Source organism: Microcebus murinus, chromosome 1, assembly GCF_040939455.1.
Source record: "Microcebus murinus isolate Inina chromosome 1, M.murinus_Inina_mat1.0, whole genome shotgun sequence".
NCBI lineage: Eukaryota > Metazoa > Chordata > Mammalia > Primates > Cheirogaleidae > Microcebus > Microcebus murinus.
Window position 1 is genome coordinate 21,543,525 of NC_134104.1, and position 22,742 is coordinate 21,566,266.

General features: G+C 29.0%; 1 protein-coding gene across 2 annotated transcripts in view; it reads right to left on the minus strand.

Moving 5' to 3' along the window:
- NCAM2 (neural cell adhesion molecule 2) overlaps positions 1-22,742 on the minus strand; it is a 503,392-nt gene that overhangs the window by 39,706 nt on the left and 440,944 nt on the right. The window contains exons 15-16 of one of the 2 annotated variants that reach the window (XM_012735843.2): positions 20,773-20,953; positions 13,661-14,878 (exon numbers count right to left, since the gene is read on the minus strand). In XM_012735843.2, coding sequence (XP_012591297.1) covers positions 14,772-14,878; positions 20,773-20,953 — 288 coding nt within the window. In that variant the 3' untranslated portion in view covers positions 13,661-14,771. Of the gene's footprint in view, positions 1-13,660; positions 14,879-20,772; positions 20,954-22,742 lie in introns of those variants that run through there. The other variant, XM_012735842.2, reaches the window with a different exon arrangement.

The window sequence follows — 22,742 nt, forward strand, 5'->3', positions numbered from 1 at the left end:
TGTAACACTAGTTCTAATTTTCTAAACACCATTTTGTCTTCTGTATCATAACAAGGGGCTTCCTCCATTTCTGCTACTTAGTGTGTGTCCATCAATCGATGTATCCATTCAATTTTAATTCACATTTAATTTCCCTATTTGAGACAAAATGTTTGAACTTTCGAGGTTTCCAATATCTGGTCAATAACTCGTCAACTATATCAATTGGGAAAAAAGGAAGAAATCATTGCAAATTGCATCAACGAGACTATTTAAAAATACCATTTGCCACTCATTCAAAATTTTAAAAAATAAACAAACAGCAAACTTGATAGAAGCTATGATTAGATTTTATATTCTGCTTCTTCACCTTTTTTCTTTCTTCCCCTCTAAATCTAGAAAAAAATTGAATATACCCTCCCAAGATATGTGTTATTATTTTTAATTATGAACTGGTAATACATATATATGTATATTTAAATTTTATTTTAAATTATTAAGTATACATAATGGTTGTATGTCTTTATGGAGTACCTGTAATGTTTTGATACAGACAATGTGTAATGATCAAATCAGGGTAATTGGGATATCTATTACCTCAAGCATTTACCATTCTTTGTGCTAGGAATATTAGTTATTTTAAAATTTTATATTTATACATTAAAACATTCATGCACATTATAAAGATTTAAAAAGTAGAAAGATGAGATAACAAATGTTACTAGAAATTTTAATATTTTTTTCTCTCTTCAGTGAATTATGTTGTTCACCCACTTTGTGACCCATACACTATAATTGGAAATACCTAAATAATAGTTACTCTCAGTTTCACTGCTGATAAAGTTTAAATACTGAAACCTTTATATCATAACTAAAATAGAACCATATAGATTTTATTACACATATCTTCCTATACAATATATATACATATATATCTTCCTATACAATTTTATATCTATATCTATATATCTATATGTATCTATATATATTGTATAGAGACACACATTTTAGAAGCATATATAAAAGTACTTTGGAAATTCCAAAGCATTATACAAATATGTCATTATTTCAATTATTATACCTATTATTCTGAAAAATTTTATTTATAGTGAATTTTTGTTACTTTTCATTTATTTATACCATCTTTTGAAAAACAAATTAGATCTTCTCTATTTTTACCCAAAACCTTCCTAGACTTTAGAAAATGCAAACATTAGAACATTGTGGACACTCCTGAATGATGATGCATAAAAATAATTGGGAAATGCATACTTTTATTTTACATTTTATTTTACTATGGCCTAATGCTTAAAATCATTTTCATTCTTCTTGTTTTAGGTATGAATTTTACTGTTATCAGAATTAAACAAATTTTATATCTTTATACCATTTCATTTTTTTATTTTTTCATTTCTTATGTAGTAAAATTTCTTTTTGGTCATTTCCTTATTTCTAAATGTCATTTAAAAAATCTTTCTTGAACTTTGTAAGACTAATGTTAAAATGCATGAAAGCCATATAACTATTAGTAATGCTCATATTGTCACTTATATGTGACATTGACTTTTGCTCAGTTTCATTTAAGAATATATTGTAATATTTTTGGCATTTTCTCCTTCCATAATTTATTTTTTTCTCTAGTTCAACAGTAGTTTTTGTTATCATTACTGTTATTTTATTGGTATTTTACTCAATATTTTAGATAAATTCATCTTCATTGAAAAAGAAAATAAGATTAAAATTTTCATAAGATTATTAAAAAGTGAATCAAAATCACCTCCCTAAAATAAAAACTGTTATTCATTTGTGTTCTAATCTTTTACTCTGTCAAGTCTTGGTTCCCCTTTGGATAGTTCATGGTATTTATGAGATTTAAAAAATAATAATAATAATTTATAGCTGTTAAAGATCAGTTGGCTGTATATAGATGGTTCTATATCTGGGTTCTCTGTTTTGTTCCACCTGTCTATGTCTCTGTTTTTGTGCCAATACCATGTTGTTTTGCTTAGTATAGATTTGTAGTATAATTCGAAGTCTGGTAATGTGATGCTTCCAGATTTGTTCCTTTTGCTTAAGATTGCTTTGTCTATTCAGATTCGGGCTCTTCTGTTTCCAAATGAAGCACAGAATTATATTTTCTAGATCTTTGAAATATGACATTGGTATTTTGATGAGGATTGCATTGAATCTTTAAATCACTTTGGGTGAGTTCAATAAATGGAGCTGGGAAAATTGGATAGCCACATATAGAAGAATAAAACAGGATCCATATTTTTACCACTCACAATAAAGTGATTCAAGATGGATAAAAGATTTAAATGTAAGGCATGAAATCATAAGAAATCTAGACAAAAATGTAGAAAAAGTTCTAGATATGTAGAAACCTTTTCTAGCCAAAGAATTTATGACCAAGACACCAAAGGCAATGACAGCAACAACAAGAATATATAAATAGGATTTGATTAAATTAAAATCCTTCTGCATAGCTAAGGAAATAATCAACAGAGCAAACAGACAGCTTGCAGAGTGGGAGAAAATATTAGCAAACTACATGCAATCAAGGGCTAATATCCAGAATCTACAAAGAATTGAAACAAATCAGCAAGAAAAAAATAAAAAACACCATTAAAAGCGAGCAAAAGCGGGCAAAAGACATTTACATCTTTTAACATCCTGACAAAATGCATTTATTAACAACTTTTTGAGTTCACTCAAGTTTATGTTTTTCAGATATACAACTGATTACAGAACTAATTAAATGAAAATGGTGTGAGTACAACATGTAATCTCATGCATTTTTCAAATAACAATTTAAAGAAAAGACATATGTAATGCCAGTATTATCTGTGATGGTTGTGGATAGAGTATTGATATCAGTGCAGAGAAAACTATGGAGCCTTATCTAAGAGATTACATTCTGGAAAAGGAGTCTTGGCTTATAAAAATTAAAAGGTTTAAAAATATTAAAAATAAAAATTGAGTTACAATCATGAAAAAGTAATTAACTATACCAAATTACACCAGTTCATAGATTTTTTGTGAACAGTTTGAGGGATTTTTAGTTTTTAGAATCATGTGAGAGTAGTATATTCTGCTTTCAAATGAATATGTATTGAGTTCATTGAAGCTCTTTATGTATCTAGAAACAGATCTCAAAAGTTTATGTTAAAGGTGAGTACACTTTTGTGGATCTTCATTTTATATGATTTTCTAACTTTCTTATTCTTGATAATAGTATTGGCAGCATCTATATATTATTTGGGGAATTTGAAAACTTCAGATTTTAAAAATTGTGAGTAAAATTTACCAACAATTTTTAATATTACTTAATATATGAATAAAACCTAGTGTTGATATTTATATGTGTTACGTCCTTAGGCTATTTTTGGTACATTTAATAAAGTGGTAATTTATTTTCTTTCTATCATTTTATGTGTATTTAGCTAATCTTGATGCAATCAAGATGTAATGTCCCCTTTTCTATTCCATGTCCATTTCCATACTCCATACAGGCAGGTCAATTTCCTTGTTGACGATGAAATTTTATTGCTTACTAACAACTTTTTTCACACACCCTCCTTATTTGGAGGAGAAGATTGTATTTTCCATCACTTATTTTTACCACTGTTTCCATTCTCTAGTCATTTTGAATGTTTTGTGGAAATGTTCTGTTACATGTATAACTGTATGATAGATAAACTCAATAACAATCTAAAATTTTCCTTCAAATCAGTTCTCACTACTGAGAAGTATTATTTGGGAGGTGGAGGGGTAAAAATGTAGCACTAATAAACCATACTCTTTTAATTATTTGTTTTTCCTTAATTTCTAATTTAGGCCAAGAAGTTTCTAATTGAGAATATTTTGTTTAGTAATGGGAAGGGAATTATAAACATATATACTGTATAAATGGCATTTAAGTTTGTAAAACTTTATGCTTTTTTCTAAGGGTAACTTTTCCTATACATGTTTGTTTGTAAAGGTGAAATTATAAATGAAATATTTTCTCAAAATGTTTTCTAGCCCTCTGATATTACAATAATAATATTTTTGCCCAGGTAAAAATTGGTCAAAATGTGTACTCATCCTTTGATTTGTCCCAATGTTATTAAACAATTGTGTGAACCAGTTGTGAGGATAAAGTAAGAATAAGGCAAATGCCTCTTTTCTCTTGGGTATTATGATGTACTGGGAAGAGTTATTAAAATATATCATTGAGAAACTGGAATGCTGTGTGATTGTTTTTCTATTGGCAAATAATAATGTGACCTGAGGAGATAGGTGGGAGATGCATACAAGTTAGTGGCCAATGGTCACACATAATAGAGAATATAATGTTTGAATGGTTTTCAAGAATAAGAACAAGCTTTCTATTCAATGTGGGAGTCTATTTCAGTCAGAACATGGGGTGAACAACAACAAAGTATGAAAATATATGCTATATTCTGAATTTAGAAAGAATTAGAGGTAAGGTATTATAGGTGACTGGTGGGGGTTGAGTTTGGTTAGGTGATGGATAACGTTAAAAAGAATGGGACTTGCAAGTGAATGTATTAACTAAGAAGTAGGGAAACCAAAATAAAAAAATAAGAAATGAATAATGCCACCAACAAACTAGGAATTATGATTTTTTTCCCCCAAAGATAGTAGGGAGCCATTAGGGAGTACACAGAAAGGGATATAAAATCTATTGAGGATGATCAGAAGAGAGCTAGTGGAGGCCTGGGCCAGGGTAGTACCTGTCAAATGTCTGTCCAGTCTGCCTCCCTTCCTGTCCCATGCCCATATTCAAACTCTGTACAAGCATGGCAACTCCTTGTTGATGTTTGGATTGGAGAGCTGAGGAAGTAATTAGGTTCAGTCTCTTATATGTGATTAGGGATTGAATTAACATTATATGATTAATTTCCATTAATATATTTTAAAAATAGACAATGAATAAAATAATCCTATAAAATTATATAACGCATATGTTTATAATTATGTATAACTATTCTATATACTTCTAATTGAAATGACATTTTAGTGGTCCATCATATTCACCCTGCTTCTAAACAATCCTCCTTAAGTTTTTGGTATCTATCTTTTTAAACAATCTTATGTAAAAAGTGAATGATTAAAATATGAGGTTGCTATGTTTCTATGGCAATGTTGATGAAAACTTGTCAAACTCTTGGTATCCTTTAAAGTAATGGAGATTTTAACATAAGAAAGAGAATTAAAGATAATTAACTGTGCTAATTTTGAAAAAAGTCTTGGCTAAAAACAAACTAAGAGATAATAGCTCTTTTGTAATAAAAGTTTCAAATTACTGAAAACTTTAGAACTGCATATTTTAAAATGTTGCTTTAATAAATCTCACACAAGTCTAAATTATGGGAAATTATGAAATATCTAAAGTCCTTGCACAACAAAATATCTAGTCTCTTTACTGACATTGACATTTCAAATTGTTATGTATGCTGGATCTGAGATCATTTTGCCACCAAACCCTCTCCAAAAAATGGCATAAGAGACCATATAAAATACTTTTATATGTTTTATCTAACCAATCAAACTACTACTTTTGAAGTATATTCTTACCTCATTAGCTCTATACTTTGTTTAAATCTGATGATATGTATTCAGTTTGCATTCATGAATGTGTTTTATTTACCTCCCATAAAAAAGTAAAGTTTTCATTTAGTTGGGAAAAAACTTCAGAGATCTGAATTAATGTGATCAAAACAGATATTGGCCAGTGATAAAGAAGAGAATAATTTAAATATTAGCTCCTTCATTCAACCATTGCCTGACCAGTTTTATTTTTCTGTTAATATTAAAAAGTGATCCGATATACAGAAAATGGATAATAAATTTTCTTTGTGCAAATTATTTTTTCTTAAATACTATATTATAAAATTAAAACATACTTATATTGCATTATATTCCAATTGGTATTTTATAATTTGCTTTGAAATTCAAAATCATTTAACCTATTTTAAAATGAAATTTTTACTTATCTTTAAGACTTATAAATTTTCTAGACATGTGGCAAAATAAATGAAAAATGTGAACAAATATATGAATGGCAAGTATTGTTAGTTTCCTATGAATGTATGATAATATATTAGGTTTTACAAAATTTTCAGTTTTAGATATTCATTGTATTGTGTGTTAGAGATTTCAATTTCTACTTAGAGTTATACCAAACAAATCCAATATACCATATTAAAACTACATATTTTAACCATGTAGGTTCATATAAACATCTACTATAATATATTGCATCTGAATTAGTACATTTTATACTATGAGTTATAAGAGATATAGAATTCCGATTCATTTTAAAAATACCATGGCTAGAAGTAACCAAGACATATTTGAATGAGTGAATGGATAAATAAACCACTGTGCATCCAGACAATGGAATATTATTCAGCACTAAAAAGAAATGAGCAAACCATGAAAAGACATGCAGAAACTTTAAATATATGTTAATAAGTGAAAGAAGCCAATCTGAGAAGGCTACATAATGAATAATTCCAACTAAAAGACATTCTGGAAAAGGCAAATCTATGGGGATAGCAAAAAAGATCAGTGGTTTCCAGGGACTAGAAGGGGTGGGAGGGATAAATAGGTGGAGCACCATGGGTTTTTGGAGCACCCCAACTACACTGGATGGAACTATAATGGTGGTTTACATGTCATCATAAATTTGTCCAAACCTACAGAATATACAACACCAACAGGAAACTCTAATATATCCATGCACTTCGGGTGATTATGATGTGTCAGTGTGGATTCATTAACTGTAATAAAGGTATCACTCTGGGGTTGGATATTGATAATGGGGGAGGCTGTACCTAACGTGGATAGGAGGTACATGGGAACTCTTCTTACCTTCCCTCAATCTTGCTCTGAACCTAAAATTGTCTAAAAATAAAGTTTCTCTAAAAGAAAAAAATGCAATGGTAATATTTTCAAACCTGCATGGGAATGGATAATATGCTTTGATTGATTGCAGATGTTTATAAAAACAATGTTCATTCTTTTATTACCTTTAATAACTAAAAAAGAAAAAGACCATATATTAAGTAATGAGTAACAAACATATATGTCTTAAATGTTTTTAGCCTCCTACTTTTGGATGACAGAACCCATCAATGAACTATACTATTTCCTGCTTTAGTGAAATACTTCTCCCTGTAAATAAACCTTCCTGCATAACTGAGCCATTCAAAGGAAAAAAAAATCACAGGCCACTATAAAAAAAATACCATGTAAACATTTTTGGTTTTCACCAACAAACGCTGAGGAGTAGAATATTTTTCTGGTCATTTTCCTGAAGGCTCAAGTAGTTTTGCATTTAACATTCCATGCAATGATCATCCAATGCAACTTTTGACAAATTATATAGAAACAGTAGCAAACTGAAAGCATGTTGCTCAAACTTCTTTAAAACAGAAATGACAATTTGAAGAGATGACTTTTACTTTTAATATTTAAACATAAAAATAAAATACTCTACTATTAATATTTGTTTTTAAACATTTTACATTTCTCTTTGTAGTATTAAATAAGAAATCAGTAGAGAAGCAAGCAACATAGCTGCTATGCAAATTATGAGTATTGAAACTATTTATTTTGATTTCTTAAAACGAAAGGATAAATATTGAGATGCAAATATCTATTTTATTTTTAATAGACAGTAAATAAAAGGTATCATTTATATTAATAGAAAATTATCTATTTCTACCAACAAGATAAATAAGTAATTTTAAAAGATGTTTTCAGAAACTGTGTAAAAACAAGGAAGTGATTAAAATTTAATTTGATATTCATTTAAAACCATAAACTCACTGTCTGTTTATTTACATTGATCATGGGAAGTGGCTATATGTAAAAGTTTGAGTGAGAAAGATAGCAGCTGACTAAGAGAAGTATTATGATTACTGGAATAAACTGTGGTTTGTGTGTGCCTGGCCTCTTCTGTGTCACACAGTATTCTTCATTGGCCAATCAAGAAGAAAGCAGAGGAACTAGGCTGACAACATAACTTATAGGCCACAAATTTAGTAATGTCAACTTTAACTTAGTGTAATTTGTTTAAAAAAACAAATAAAAGGAGGAAAACTGAGAGTCCAAGATTCTCGACTATGTTAATGACTATTTGGTTTCTCTGATCCTCAGTTTGTTGACAACAATAAAAAAATAGAATAGGGTTAGACTATTCCCAGATTTCTTCAGATCTCTTTAGTTTCTTCATAATAGCCCAGAATAGTAGAGGAATATAGAACTAACAAAGTAATAAGTGTTTTTACTTGTGGCTTTTCTCTATGTAAATTATTGAAATTCTCTAGTCCTCACTATCTTATTGAAAATATGCGAGAAATTATATTTATTTCAGAAGAATTTTATGAAGAGTGAATGAAGCATTGCATTTAGGACATTCTTCACAGTGTCTTATATAGTTGATGTCCAAGGAGAAGCTGCTTTTGTTTTTGTGATTATTATTTTTCATAAGTTTCCAAACCTATTATTTTTGTTTAATACCTTGGCAGTGGACAAGCACAGGATGTAAATAATTTTCTGCAACTGTATTCTCATGGTGCTCAAACCAAAATAAATTATAGCGATGCAGGAACCAAAGGAATTCGAAAAAATCTCTTTAAGCATTTATGTCTGCTTTTATGAACTTTTGCTAGCAATGGACACTGCTCCACAAACTCTACATTATTGAAATTATTATCTATGTGCATGTGTTTTGTTAAAATATCATATGATCATTTTGACTTCCACTAGTGATCAAGGATTCTATGAAGACCCTAGAACTAGTTTACTCTGAAAGTAACAATATTTGATATTATTTCTAAGTTATTTTTACAAATAAGATAAATTGTTATGAGTGTGCTGATGATGTATTGGTTATACAAAATTGAAATTATTCAATTAGTTTCCAGTTTCTGACGAAGTAAATAATTTTTGAGATATTAAATTTGATCAAGTTAGACATGAAAACACACAACAAGGACAAAAAGGTTGTACCAGTAATAAAGAAAACACATATAACAAAGCTTTTCCTCAGTTTTCTTTATTACAACAATGGAGACACAGAGCTACAGAAAAAAAAATGACATTTAATATACTATGAAACACATGCATAGGGTTACATATAGTGTTGGATATTATGTTGGGGATTTTAAATAAGATGATACTGAAGACAATACACTTATAACATGTACATTTTTTCAAGAAAATAAGCTATGATGAAAACAAATGCAATTAAAATGATCAGAAATAGTCACTTTAAAACAGAAGCATTGTACATAAAATCAAAGTAATATGTGAGATAAATATATTCTAGACCGAAGCCAATGAATTGTGTAGCTTACTTTTAGGAAAAAATAAGATTATCTAGGAGACTTTTTGTAGTTCCCGTTTAGTACATACATAGAATAAAAGTAAACTCAATATAATTTCTTAAATGGTGTTATGTCTTAATCTTATGCATTCTTTGCCATGTGGAACTTTATATTTTTATTACCTAAAATGGAATGATGAAGAAAAACTGAATTTAACTGAAACATACACAAATTAAGAAAATTTGCAATATACCTAGACTTAATACAACCATTAGATTAGTTCACACTTAAAATAAAATTTAATTCAATGTCAATGAATGTATCCTTAAGAAAGTAGGTATAAAATAATCCACCAACAAAAGAAATCAGATAGACTTAATACCCTCTCAGATACACTAATAGAAGTCTTAAACATATGTATTTTATACATTCCTTAGATATTGATTTTTTCATTTTACTAAATATTAACTAAAATAGATGTTATAGAATGTTTTATTCTATTTTTAATATTTACTAGCAGATATTTTAGATGTGGAGATTAGTTAATAGTTGTGGGGAATGGAGGATTATTGCTGAAGATCTTTATTGGGTACATAATTTTAGATAATGCAACAAAACTAAAGGTATTTGAGAAACAAAGTATTGATATTAAACTCTCATCTTCATATTTCAAAAAATAAATTAGATAGAAAGTGAAGACTTTTTTGTCTTAGATAAAATTGAGATTATGGTTATATACTTGAATAATCCTTATGTGTTCATTAAGTTTTTAAGTATGATACAGTCAACAGAGAGACTATTCCAACTTTGTATTTAAAGTTAAAACTAGAATACTCCAATTTGGATGATAATTTGTAAGAGAACATATTTATAAGCCATTAGAAAGAGTTATTTTCCATTAGTTAAGTTTTAAAATATACTGTGGTCATATCTTTTGAATATTAACTATTAAGATTTAAAGATAAAATAATACTCTTCATTTTATTTATGACATAACTGATCTGGAAATGGCTTACAACCAATTTCAACTTATACTATAATCATTTCAAGGGCTATTTGTACAATATTTGTATATACAATCATTTAACCACTTGAAATATATAAATTTGAGCAAGCTATGTAATATATTAGACTTGTTGAAGGTTTTATGACATATTTCCATACCGTTGCAAATGCTAGGATTTTAAAACTTACAAATGATTAAGAGAAAATAATAGAAGAAACATAGAAGAAATCAAAGTAATATGTGAGATAAATATATTCTTGACTGAAGTTAATGAATTGTGTAGGTTATATAAAACAATAGTTTTAATTTATGGCTAGATAATGAAAGAGAGGGAGGGAGAAAGAAGAGAGAGAGATATGGGAGAGAACGGGAGAAAGAAAAAGGGGGGAGACAGAAAGGGAGAGAAACATAATTAAAAGAGAGAGATCAGCAATAAAGAAGGAAGAAAGAAAATAAATTTTTAAAACATGAGAAAACCTACCTAATTTATAAGATTGTTTAAAGGATATAACACTATGTCTGCCTTACATATATTAACCAAAATAAATCACATAAAATTACATTTAGGTAAGTCCATTATAATCCTACATCATTATTCACTGAGTAAAATCAAAACACATAAGGGCAATAAAAACATAATAATAGTATTTCATTTAGGTAATTTTTAACTGATTACTTCAAGCTCTTAATGCTGCTAATATCATAGTAAGTATTTTAAGATAATGTTAGATGACTAGGGATATTTCTTAATGTATTGCTACATACTGAAAATATCATCATGCATAATATTGGCTATTATTGAAAGCTAGATTCAAATATACCTTATTACTGTATCGGTGGAATAAAAACCCATACTGATTGATAAATCATATATAATTTTAAGATTTTATTTCACAATTCTTAGTGTAAGTATACCACATAACATTTAAAATACTTTTAATGTATCTAAAAGATACATAAAGTATCTCTGGATTCAAAAGCACATGGCTTCTTTTTGCACAATGTATTTTGTTTAATATAAATGAATAAATCCAACTGTACGTGGTTGAAACTGCTTTGGAATTTTCCTTCTTTTATTTTTGACTTATATCAAGCATAATAAATGGGTATTCTTACATAGAAAATTTTAGAATTAAATTATAATTATATCCTAATTGACTCCAATTGTATAACATGAGCACTACTATACATATTAGTGACTTTAATTATTAATTTTAAAAATGTTGAATATTTGAAAAGTCAAATTTATTTGCAATGAAATCATGTATGTATTTGTTTTATATATAAAAATTTAAATTACACTTATGTAAATGTTAATACAATACCTATAATATGTGTATATTAAAATCTTTAAACATTTGAGTTTCAAATGTTTTTCATGTCCACCAGTAATGAAGGCATATATGTGCATTTGTGTAATGTTTTGGGGAAGAATATGAGTGTCAGGTTTACCAAAATTATATTTAGTACTTATAAGCAAAAGCATTAACATAGTAGGATCTAAAATAGAAATTTACGTAAAGTTCTTCCATGTAAGAAATTTCACAGGAAAGAAGAATTTACTGCTACCTCCTAGGCACAGTCTGTGAGCATATCTGAAACATGGTGTCTGTGGGCTTACTAGTGAGCTGATAATTACAAAAGTTTGAATGGGGTAGAGAAGCTGGTAAGATTGAATGTAAAATGGAGGAAAGAAGAAAGAGTAGGAATGGGTTGAAAGGAGAAAAAAGGACATATCCAGGTCCATAAAATTAATTCTGATAATTCACATGCAGATAATGGTGATCATGTATAAGTACATCAAGTTAGTTTTATAACTGTAATAATATGATCAAACAAACTTTCTAAATGTTTTAACATTGGGAGATATGATACACTCATTATTAGACATAGACATATATTTTAGATTATATGTAGTGATTAAACCTTACACTCATCTCAACACACAAGTTTATATATACACATGTTCAGACACATAATTTATTTCAGACTCACCGTATGATATAACTACTGGATGATATGAGGAAGATATTTAAAATAAGCTTGAATTTTTATGTCTTACTTATCAAAAATCACATTAATTTAAACCTATAGACAGATGCTAATTAGACTCAAACGTAAGCTGCCAGATTTTATTGTGGCATATAACAATGGTAAAGTTCAGGTAATAAAAAAGATAACTCAGTAACACCTACATTATTAAGATTTTTTAAAACCTGAGAATTTAGAATTTCTAAGGTCTCATTTATTGAAATGCAATACCTTCAATGCTTACAGTATGTTCTCTCCAATTTCTTATAGAAAACAAAGCAAAACACAAAGTCTATTATTTCTTAAAATAATAACCTCAGAGAATATTTTTGAAGGATTTAGTAGATCTCAGATCTGTAAAATTCATCTAAGAATAAAAATATGACCAAATGAGAGATTGCTTATAAATTTCGGGATTAAAAACTGGATCTACATTCAGATGTTCAAAAAAATCTAAACTCCTTAAATGTAAACAACTGCTGAGATAAAATTTTAACTTTATAGTCTACTCTAACCTATCAAACTGTCTCATTTTCATGTAAATCTGACCTTGAGTATTCCTTGTGTCATTGTTAGTGTCCTTGAGTTATGTAAAATTTTAAAATAAATCAACTTTGTGTTCACTTAAAAAAGACATATTACATGTTCTCAAAAAATATTTTGTGAACCAAAGTCACAATAAATTCTACATGACATTTTCCTGGAAATATTTATAACTTATTGGAAAGATCCAGTAGGTTATAGTGAATGTGAAAAATAATTCTTGGAGGTGTTACTAGAATTTCTTTCTTTCTCAACACTTTCTACATATTAGTAATCAATATATATTTTTCTAGTTTCAAATATCAAGGAATATAATATGTGATTATAATTAGTTTCTAATAAATGGAACATTGGCTATGGTAATTTGAAAAACAAAACTTTTCCAATAAATTGGTTAGATTTCAATATTGTATGAATTGGGGGATCCCTTAGTCTTAGCAAGGGAGAAAGGAGAGAAGCAGAAATGTGTTTACTCAGTTGATGGTTTATTTCTGTAGTCTACAGGTCTACTGTTAGATGACAAGAAATAACAGCAGTGGACAGTAAAGAGTTTGGAAAAGATTAGTTAAAAGAAAACTCGCTACTAAAGGTAGGCCTAGCCCTAGACCTCACATGAAAGTGTTCTGCAGATATTTCTTTAAAATGAGACAGAGAGAATGCTTTTGGCCACAAACTAATTGCTTTTGATGAGTGAATCTCAAAGCCCAGATTCAAATCATTTGATTTATCAAGTAAGTAATGGTCACTTTTATGTGTGTGTGTGTGTGTATAAATCTGGTTGCTTCCTAATTTTGTTGAATAAGTAGTAAAAATCAGTTGATAGAATATGGTTTCAAGTGGAAAACACATTCTTCTCTTATTTTAAAATGACTGGAAATGCAAAACATGAAAAATAATTTTCATGCTCCCTCAAGTGGAGCTTTCTGTGAAATTTAGAATCTAGTAATACCTCCCTCCCAACTTAATTTCGTCTTCTTGAAAGTAGTGGCTAAAATATTTACTTCTGTCTCTCTGATCCTTGCAAAGAAGCTAACTTTCAGGTGTTCAGACAAATGGAATAAATAACTATATATGTTGTTAAAACAACAGGATTTGATGCCAGCTCAACACATAATACGAACCCAGTGAATTGGGTGTAACTATTTAGACATATTAAAATTTAATTTATTATTAACTATGGGGCAGTTGCAGAGAGATATTTTTACTTTATGAAAAAAAATAGTGTCGAATTTTAAAAGAAAAAAATTGTTGCGCATTTAACCTTTAAGACATTTTAGATCAAGAAAGGAAAAATAGGCAGTGCAATAGAGATACACATCTAATAAAATATCATGTTTATGTTTTATATAAATGCTAATGTCTTGAAATATTAGAAATGTTCATAAAGTAGGAAACTTACAGGTACAAGTAACAAGTGAAATCAATAGAAGTGATCCACAATTCTACATAATAAAATTACCATTTATACAATGTATGACCATGGATATTGAACTATATTTGCCAAATAATGAAATGAAAGAAGATTAGATGTAGCAAATGATTAAGTTCCAAGTACAAGTGACATGATATTTAACAAGGTCAACTTTAGGAATTAAAGGAAACTTTAAAATAAAGCATGTTATGCAGTGAATTGCTATCTGGAAGAAACAATTCTGACTAAATTTCCTTCAGTAATTTTCTGACAAATTATCCACTTCAAAGGTTGACAATTTGGAGAAGGGAATAAAAGACTAATTGTTCATGAGCAAAAACACATGCATAATTAATTGGGCCTTAGAAAAATTTTATTATAATTATATAGCCTTGTAATTACTATTTTTTTAATTTTCAGGGCATATAAGGAAATTTCATCTGATATAACAACAGCATTAAAACACACAAGACAAACTTATGGCTATAATGAAAGAAAACCCAGCAGCATTCAGCTGCCATGACTGGCTTCCATTTTCGCCTGTATTCGCTTCACAGCATTTATCTGTATGATGAAAATTGTTTTTGAAAATAGAATAAGAATAAAATAATTAAGAAAAAAAGAGTAGTTACAAATGTGAAAATAAAAAAAGAAAAAACATGACAGTAGGAAAGAAAAAAAAAGAGAAAATAATTAATGCCAGATTTACACAAAGCCATTAACAGTTACCTACAAAAATTACTTTGATACAAGACAAAGTCTAAAATATTATATAAAGCATTTCTAAATAGTTATCACACATTAACAACTTAGATGAGGATCAATATTAATAATACTTATTTCACATTACTCAGACATTATTGCTGTCACTGATTATTTAAATGTGAACATCTTTCACTTATAAGTTGAAAATATAACTTATAAGGGAAAAGTCATCAGTACTTCCACTGTGTTACCAGTAAATTCACAGTGCTATATTTAATATGAGATAAACATATTCTACAATATTTGTTGATAATTTTTTCTATCTTAATTTCCTAGAATACATATTTAATGAAAGCATTTATATTTTAATAATAAATGAACTACCAAGAAATATAAGTGATAATTACATCCTCATATAATGAAAATTTGCAATAATAGAAGCTAAAAGCATTAGCCCAGTTGGCCATAGGCAAACTCTAGATATATGTCATTGTGCCCCTTTTAAAACAATTTTAAGATGTGAAGATTATGAATGTAATTTATAGACTTATTTTTTCATTATGTGCTAAACAAAATAAATATATTGTGTATGTAGTATCAATATTTAGTTCTGAGTAAGAATTACAGAGATTTAAAATTAGTTTTCTCCAGTTAACTGGACTTCACTTTCACCATTGTTTTAGAATTTCTTTAATTTATGTTCTATAGCAACCATAAACTTAATCTTAAGACAATAATTGTGTTTTCTGCTCCTGTTGAATTATCCAGAAATGAAAGTGTATATTCATGTTACTTGAAACTAGACTAAAAGTCATCAAAATAATTTTACTCTATAGTGCATTAGAAGTATAATTTAAAAGCCCATGAAAATACAAATTAACTGAAAATTTTTAGCAATAAATTTCTTGACCATTTATATAATTTCTTTTTTTAGCTTATCCATTTGAAGACCTCGTATGTATGTATTATATGTTACCAGCCAGAATTATATTATCACTGGATGGTAAGAATGTATGATCAGAATTTTTGTCATCAAATTATATTGATAGTCAATGTTAAAATTAGACATACCAACTCAGAATAACAACAGGAGATAAAGTACACAATTACTGAAAAATACCAAGGTCATCCTTTGTTTAATTAAAGACAAAATCAAACATGTTGTAAGCCAAAAGAAATGGTTTTCAAAACAAATTTATCTCCAAGGATTTTTAAAGTATTACATTATATCCAATTGATGAATGTGTAGTATTTTTAGTCGTTAGAATTATAGAACAAATCAATAAATGCTTTTATCAGCCTCTAGTTCCATAAATAAGTTTGTGATAATTTTTATAACATTCAATTCACCATAACTTCCCAACATTCTTATTATTTATAAAAGAAATAAAATAGAATTATGCTGCATGAATATTCCAAAAAGGAACATGACTGATTCTGCATATTTTATTTTTATGTAAATCCAAAGGCACATCTTTCAAAGTAAGCACATATTTAATAAGAAATAAAAATAGGACAATATTAATAATTAGAGAATACTTTTAAAAATCAGAATCATAAACTATGTAGATCTGGTATTCACAAAGATATATGTAAAAAATTTATTATCAATAGAATATATTGTATATTAATGCAAGGTGAGCAAATTTAAAAAAAATGCTTTAGTCAAACAAAAGTACTCTAGGTTTAGCCTACTGTTTACAAAAATTACATGTCTTGATGCACATAAGTAATGGAATTTTAATTGAAAATTCATAGAACTTATTTGGACAATCTACAATGCATGATATACAAATATAAATAAAAACAAATTAACCTTTAAACTCTATTTCTTCTCCAACTTAAACAAAAAGACTTAAGACCAACTTAACTTATTTCTAATGAGTTTTAATATTTAAAAAAAATGGAAAAAATAAATCATAACTATTAGAGTGGTTGCAATGAAAGCATTTTTCCATTTTTTTCAAATACATAATATTAACTTTATAGGATTTTGTGGGTTTGAAGGCTCTCAAATTCCCCATCATCACAGCCTTTAAAGGTGCCTCAAGAAACCTAGGTGTAAATGGAGCAACTCTTAATCTATAAGGACATGTCTTTGATATGGGCTTTCCGTGAGTCCTTAGCAGTAAGTGGATGCAGTCCAGTAAATTAGACATTATTTTGTGACATTTTTATAGATAAAATAGTATGTTATTTTCCCTCTTTCCAATAAGTTGTGTTGACTTTGTATCAGCTGCACAGTCTAGAGGGGGTGGATACCATTTCCTACCTTCTCAGATAGCTTTGTCTATATGTTTGTTATGTGTTTTCCATGACTACCTGATCTAGTTCATCTAGTCTTTTCACCATAAAAGTCCTTCTAACACTGTCTTTTTTCTCCCTATTTTCATCTTCACAGAAAAACTTCTTGAAAGCTTTAAATAAACATGGAGCTTAAATTTCCTGCCCTTATGTACAGTCCTTAGCCCATTCCTACCTAATTTCTATCCCAACCACTTCAGCAAAGCTGCATGTGATAAGGACATTTCACATCTGTTTTGGTTCAGTTCTGTTGAACTCTCAGCATCATTTGACTCTTTTTACACCTTTTCTTCTTGAAATATAACTTCCAAAATGCTACACTCCAGTATTTTTCCAGTGCCTCTATTACATCTAAGTCTTGTTGGGGGAGGCGAGAGGGGATGTGGTTTCTTCTTCCCATATAATATTACAGTTGCTTGGGATTCAGTTCTTAACCCTCTACTCTTCACTAACTCAAATACTCTTTGAATATCTATGCTGTGCCAGTAGTCCTACATGGTAGGAAACATCAGTGAGTATCACATATACCAATCCTTTTTTAGAGTAATATCTAAAATTAGATATTATTTGTTCGGGGATTTTATTTTCACCCAGGCTTCAAACACCCTTCACTTGTTAAGACTGACAGACTTATGTAATATGTCTCCAAGCTGTAGCTATTTTCTTATATCTATACCCACATATCTTACTAATGATTTGACATTTCAAATTTTACAAGTACACAACTGATCCTATGTTTGATCTTTATTCTTCAAATCTTGCTCCTCCAACAATATTCTTCATCTTGAGAAATGACATCAACAATGCTCAAGTTGCCCGAACCAGAAAGCTAAAAGTCATCATCATAGACTGAATCCTATGCATTGCAAAGGCAGAGTTAGTCTAGTCAGAAATGTGTGTGGAAGTTATTCATTCCTTTCTTTTTTTGTTCCCATTCAACCATAACTTTCTCTTATTCATACGAGCTAGAATAATCTGTTTACAATGCCTATCTATTAATATAATTTTCCTGCTTAAAATTATTGCTTCTTTCAGGATCCGTTTTAAAATTATGGTTTCTAGAAGCCCTTAGATCATCTGGGTCCTATTTGTACCTTCAGTCATACACCTCCAGGTTCTCTTCCAGACATGCCTTTTCTAGTTCCTAAAGAAGATCAAGCTCTTTCTTGTCTCAGAGATTCCTTGCATGTAACATATTTTCCCTGGAGGGTTCATTCTTGCAAGTTTCCTTTGGAAAATTACTTTCTAAATGAAACCTTTCTTAGTTGTAACTATTCATTGATTATTCTAACTTGTGTTGAAATGCCTGTGTAGCCTACTAGACTGTGAAATTTGTGGGGGCAAGGGCCAGTTCTATACTTTTCACAGATTCATTCTTTGTACTCATTTAAGTACTTGTCTTAAAGCCTGGTAAATCTGGAATGAATATGTGAATAGATCTTAACGTTGCAGACCCAGAAAAAGTAACTTTACAGATGAGGAAACAGACATCAACACAAGTTATGTGTCATGAAAAAGTGTGGGAATATGAACCAGAATTCTATCCATTTTCTTTCCAAGTCTTAACCATAGCTTTCAGCTCACAAGTTTCTCAAATTAAAAAACAAAACAAAAAGCAATATTTTTAGAGAAAATTCATCACAGCATATTTTGGCTATCATTGATCCTTTATATATATTTTGACCTTTTAATATTTTTGACCTTTTGTCTATACCTGTTGTTGTTTTTGTGTTATTAACAATTTCTTATAAATATGGCAGAGCCTCTGGATGTATCACATTAAATAACCTGCTAAAAATCTATTTTTAAAATTCTGTGTTTTATCTACAAAATGATATTAAAGTTTTGCCTTCTACTTCATAGAATACTAAGTTTTATTTTAATAAAATTACTTCCTCCATATATATGTATATATATATACTAAATAAAAAATTTAGAAGGAAGAAGTATACTGTTGAATGGTAGAGGCAGTCCTTCATATTTCAAACTCACAGAGGCAATGAACTTGTTAGTATATTCAATCACTCTAATAAGGGAATCACGCTTATCATGTCACTAAAAGTAGGTCTGATCTTGAACAGATCATTAAATTTCCTATAACCATATTTGTAAGATATGGATAACTCTTCCTTATCTAACTTAGATTTAAGAATGAAAATGAGATAATGAACATAGAAGTACTTTTCAAATTAAAAAGAAAATGTCATCATAATATGATGCCCTTATTATTTCTAGAGGCTTCTGACTTTATAATTTTTAGTTATAATTGATAGCATTGATTAATATTAGCAATAAGAAGCCACCAATATCAATTACTTTTAAATGTTATAAACAATAGTAGTTACTTTCAACTGAAAGATTAATTTCATAAAACTTCTTTCAATTTTTTAAAAACCTGATGGACATTATAACAACATCATTAAAAATGAGATTAACATCAGTTTGAAATTACAAGAAGGTTAAAAAACATGACTGACCTGGGAATTTTTACTTATTTTCCAGTTTTAAAAATAGTATGTACCAATACCGATACCCTATTATAATAAGATTTAAATAAATCTTGGTTTTATGGTTTATGCTGCTTTTATATCTCTTTCTCTATATAAAGATTACACTATATATAAAAATATATATGTTATATATGTACATGTCAGTATAAAACTTAAATATTAATGGTAATACCCAAGGGAAAATAAATGTTTAAATATGACCAATATGGCAACTCATTAACAGAAGGTAAAAATGATTTTGAACCAGGATAAATTACCTCTCTAGCATGTATCTGAAAAAAAATTAATATCATGCCTCTGGACATTGGCAATATTACTAATATACTACCATGTAATGATGTAAGCACTGTTATCTTTCAAAAGTACAATCTACCAGTGTGTTGTGAAAACCAACTGACTCTGATTGTCCTGCCATATTATGAGACCCCTTGAGATTCTGGTTAAAACTCTTATGGAGTTACATTTGTGACCATTTCTGCCTCACTTTGTAAATGATTTTATGTTTCCAACATCAGATTGCTTGATCAGGCACAGATGGGCTCATCGTTACTTTTGGCCAAAACTAACAATAAGTGGAGCACCAGCCCCCACACAATTGACAGAGAAGTTGCCTTCTTTGCCAAGCTTTCTTCTGGTTTCAACAGAAATCTTTCATGTTCATTATCATCAATCACTCTTACTTTCTTTCCTCTCCCTCTGCTCATTCTCTACCTACCACTTCAACTGTCAGGGTGTCAAAGTATATTTACAAGTTAATAACCAACAGCAAGAGCAATAAGAAATGTTGAGTATGATGTGTCACCATAGTCATGATTAGAACATAGACTTAGAACTTACAATTCAGTTTTTGTTTTCATTATTAAGAAAGAATTTAAAGGACTTATCAAAAGATGATATCATATTTATGTTCAGCCTGAGAAAAAGTATTCTTTTTCTTACCTTTAATAATGTTGGGCTTTGGTGGCATGCTGAACTCATAAACTGTTGGTTCAGAATATCCCAATCTGTTGGCAGCTGTAATTTGAACTTCATATCCCATTGTCCACTGTAGATGCTCCAAAATTATGTGATCTTTATTTCCCTGAACTTTTTTCTCTAGCCATTGGTCTTCCTTATCTTTCTGTAAACATGATAAAAATATATTTTGGAAATATTCATACACTAAAGTTGTGATTTTTTAAAAAAATAACTTATCTTGTCATTGGAAAAAGTAGTTTTATTAATTTCACAAAAATAAATTTTCTTATGTACAGGAATTAAGTTACTATGTCAGTAAAGTCCCTATTATCTCTAACATTCTTCTATATAAAATTTAATGTTATTTGTATCAGCCAAAGAGTGATGACTTTATAATTAATCCTTGATTAAGTGGTTAATAATAAACCTCCATTATGTTTTTTTATATCATAAATATAAATTTGGTTTTGGATAGTTTGTTTATTTAGTTATTACTGATATGTGAACAGAGAAATAATATATACAGGAAAAAAACTGTATTGTGTCAATTAAAATAACTACTAGAGACTTTTGTTAAAAGTTTCTTGGGGGGGGATAAAATGTCTTGGAAGCATAACATGGGAATTATTTATAGACTTGTATTATCACTGAATATAATTTTTACTACTGTTATTTTTTATGATTTATAATGAAAAAGCATACAAGGGAAATTATACCTGTGAAATAGGTCATTAGCATAGGAAAATAAACATTCCTTAAACATTCCTCAAAATAAATTTATTATTCTTCAAAATAAACATCCTCAAACATTCTACACTTAAATACTATCTAATTATTTTTCTAAAATAAAAGTTTTAGGCCATATGATATTTGAATTTCTCTTTATTTGAAAAAAATAAACCATTATATCAAAACATATTTGCACTTTTATATTTATCACAGCACAATTCCCAATTCAAAGATAGGGAATCAACCTAAATGTACATAAACTGATGGAACAGACACACACACACACACACACACACACACACACACACACACACACACACCATGGAATACTACCCAGTGATAAGATATAATGGAATAATGTCTTTTGCAGCAACTTGGATGGAACTGGAGGCTGTTATCCTAAGTGAAGTAACACAGGAACAGAAAAATAAATGCCACATGTTCTCATTTGTATGTGTGAGCTAAACTAGGGCTATATAAAGGCACACAGAGTGTTACAATGGACACTGGAGACACAAAATGGGAGAGGAGGCAGGAGGGTGAGGAAAGCAAAGTATCTATGGGCTACCATGTACATACATTATTTAGGTGATGAATGCACCAAAAGCCCAGAATTCACCATTATACAATGTGTATGTGTAACAGAATTCAACTTGCCCCTTCCTAAATCTTTTAAAATAAAAAAAAAAAATGACTACAACAATTAACAAAGAAAAATAAATTGATATAATTTTATGAATTAAATCAGTTGAAGCAATGTGATCATTTGGCTTTGCTGTATGTTAACTATTTAAAAACGGGTAAGTTCCTGAACATTTATTTCTTATTTCCCTGCTCTTTATAACAAAAATGATGGTTTCAGCTGCTTTGTCAGCTTTTTCAGGGAGCAATGAAGAACACTGAGTAACTTGTGTGTACCAGGGCCTTAGGGATAATAACCATTCCACAATAATAGCTATTTTTAAGGGATAACTGTTTCCATAATAACTGTATGGAAATGAAACATTTTTCTCTGGAATCATGTCTCTAATAATCTGTCATTTATAATTGCAAATCTAATTTTCCCAAGGTATAAATAAATTATAGCCTGCTTATAGTAATAGACAGATATTTTTTAACCTCATAGCTAACTAAGCTGGACCTTACTTTATGTTGAACCAAAATTTTACGATGTTTCTTTGACTATAGAGAATAATAATCAAAGTTTTCTGAGTTTATTGTAA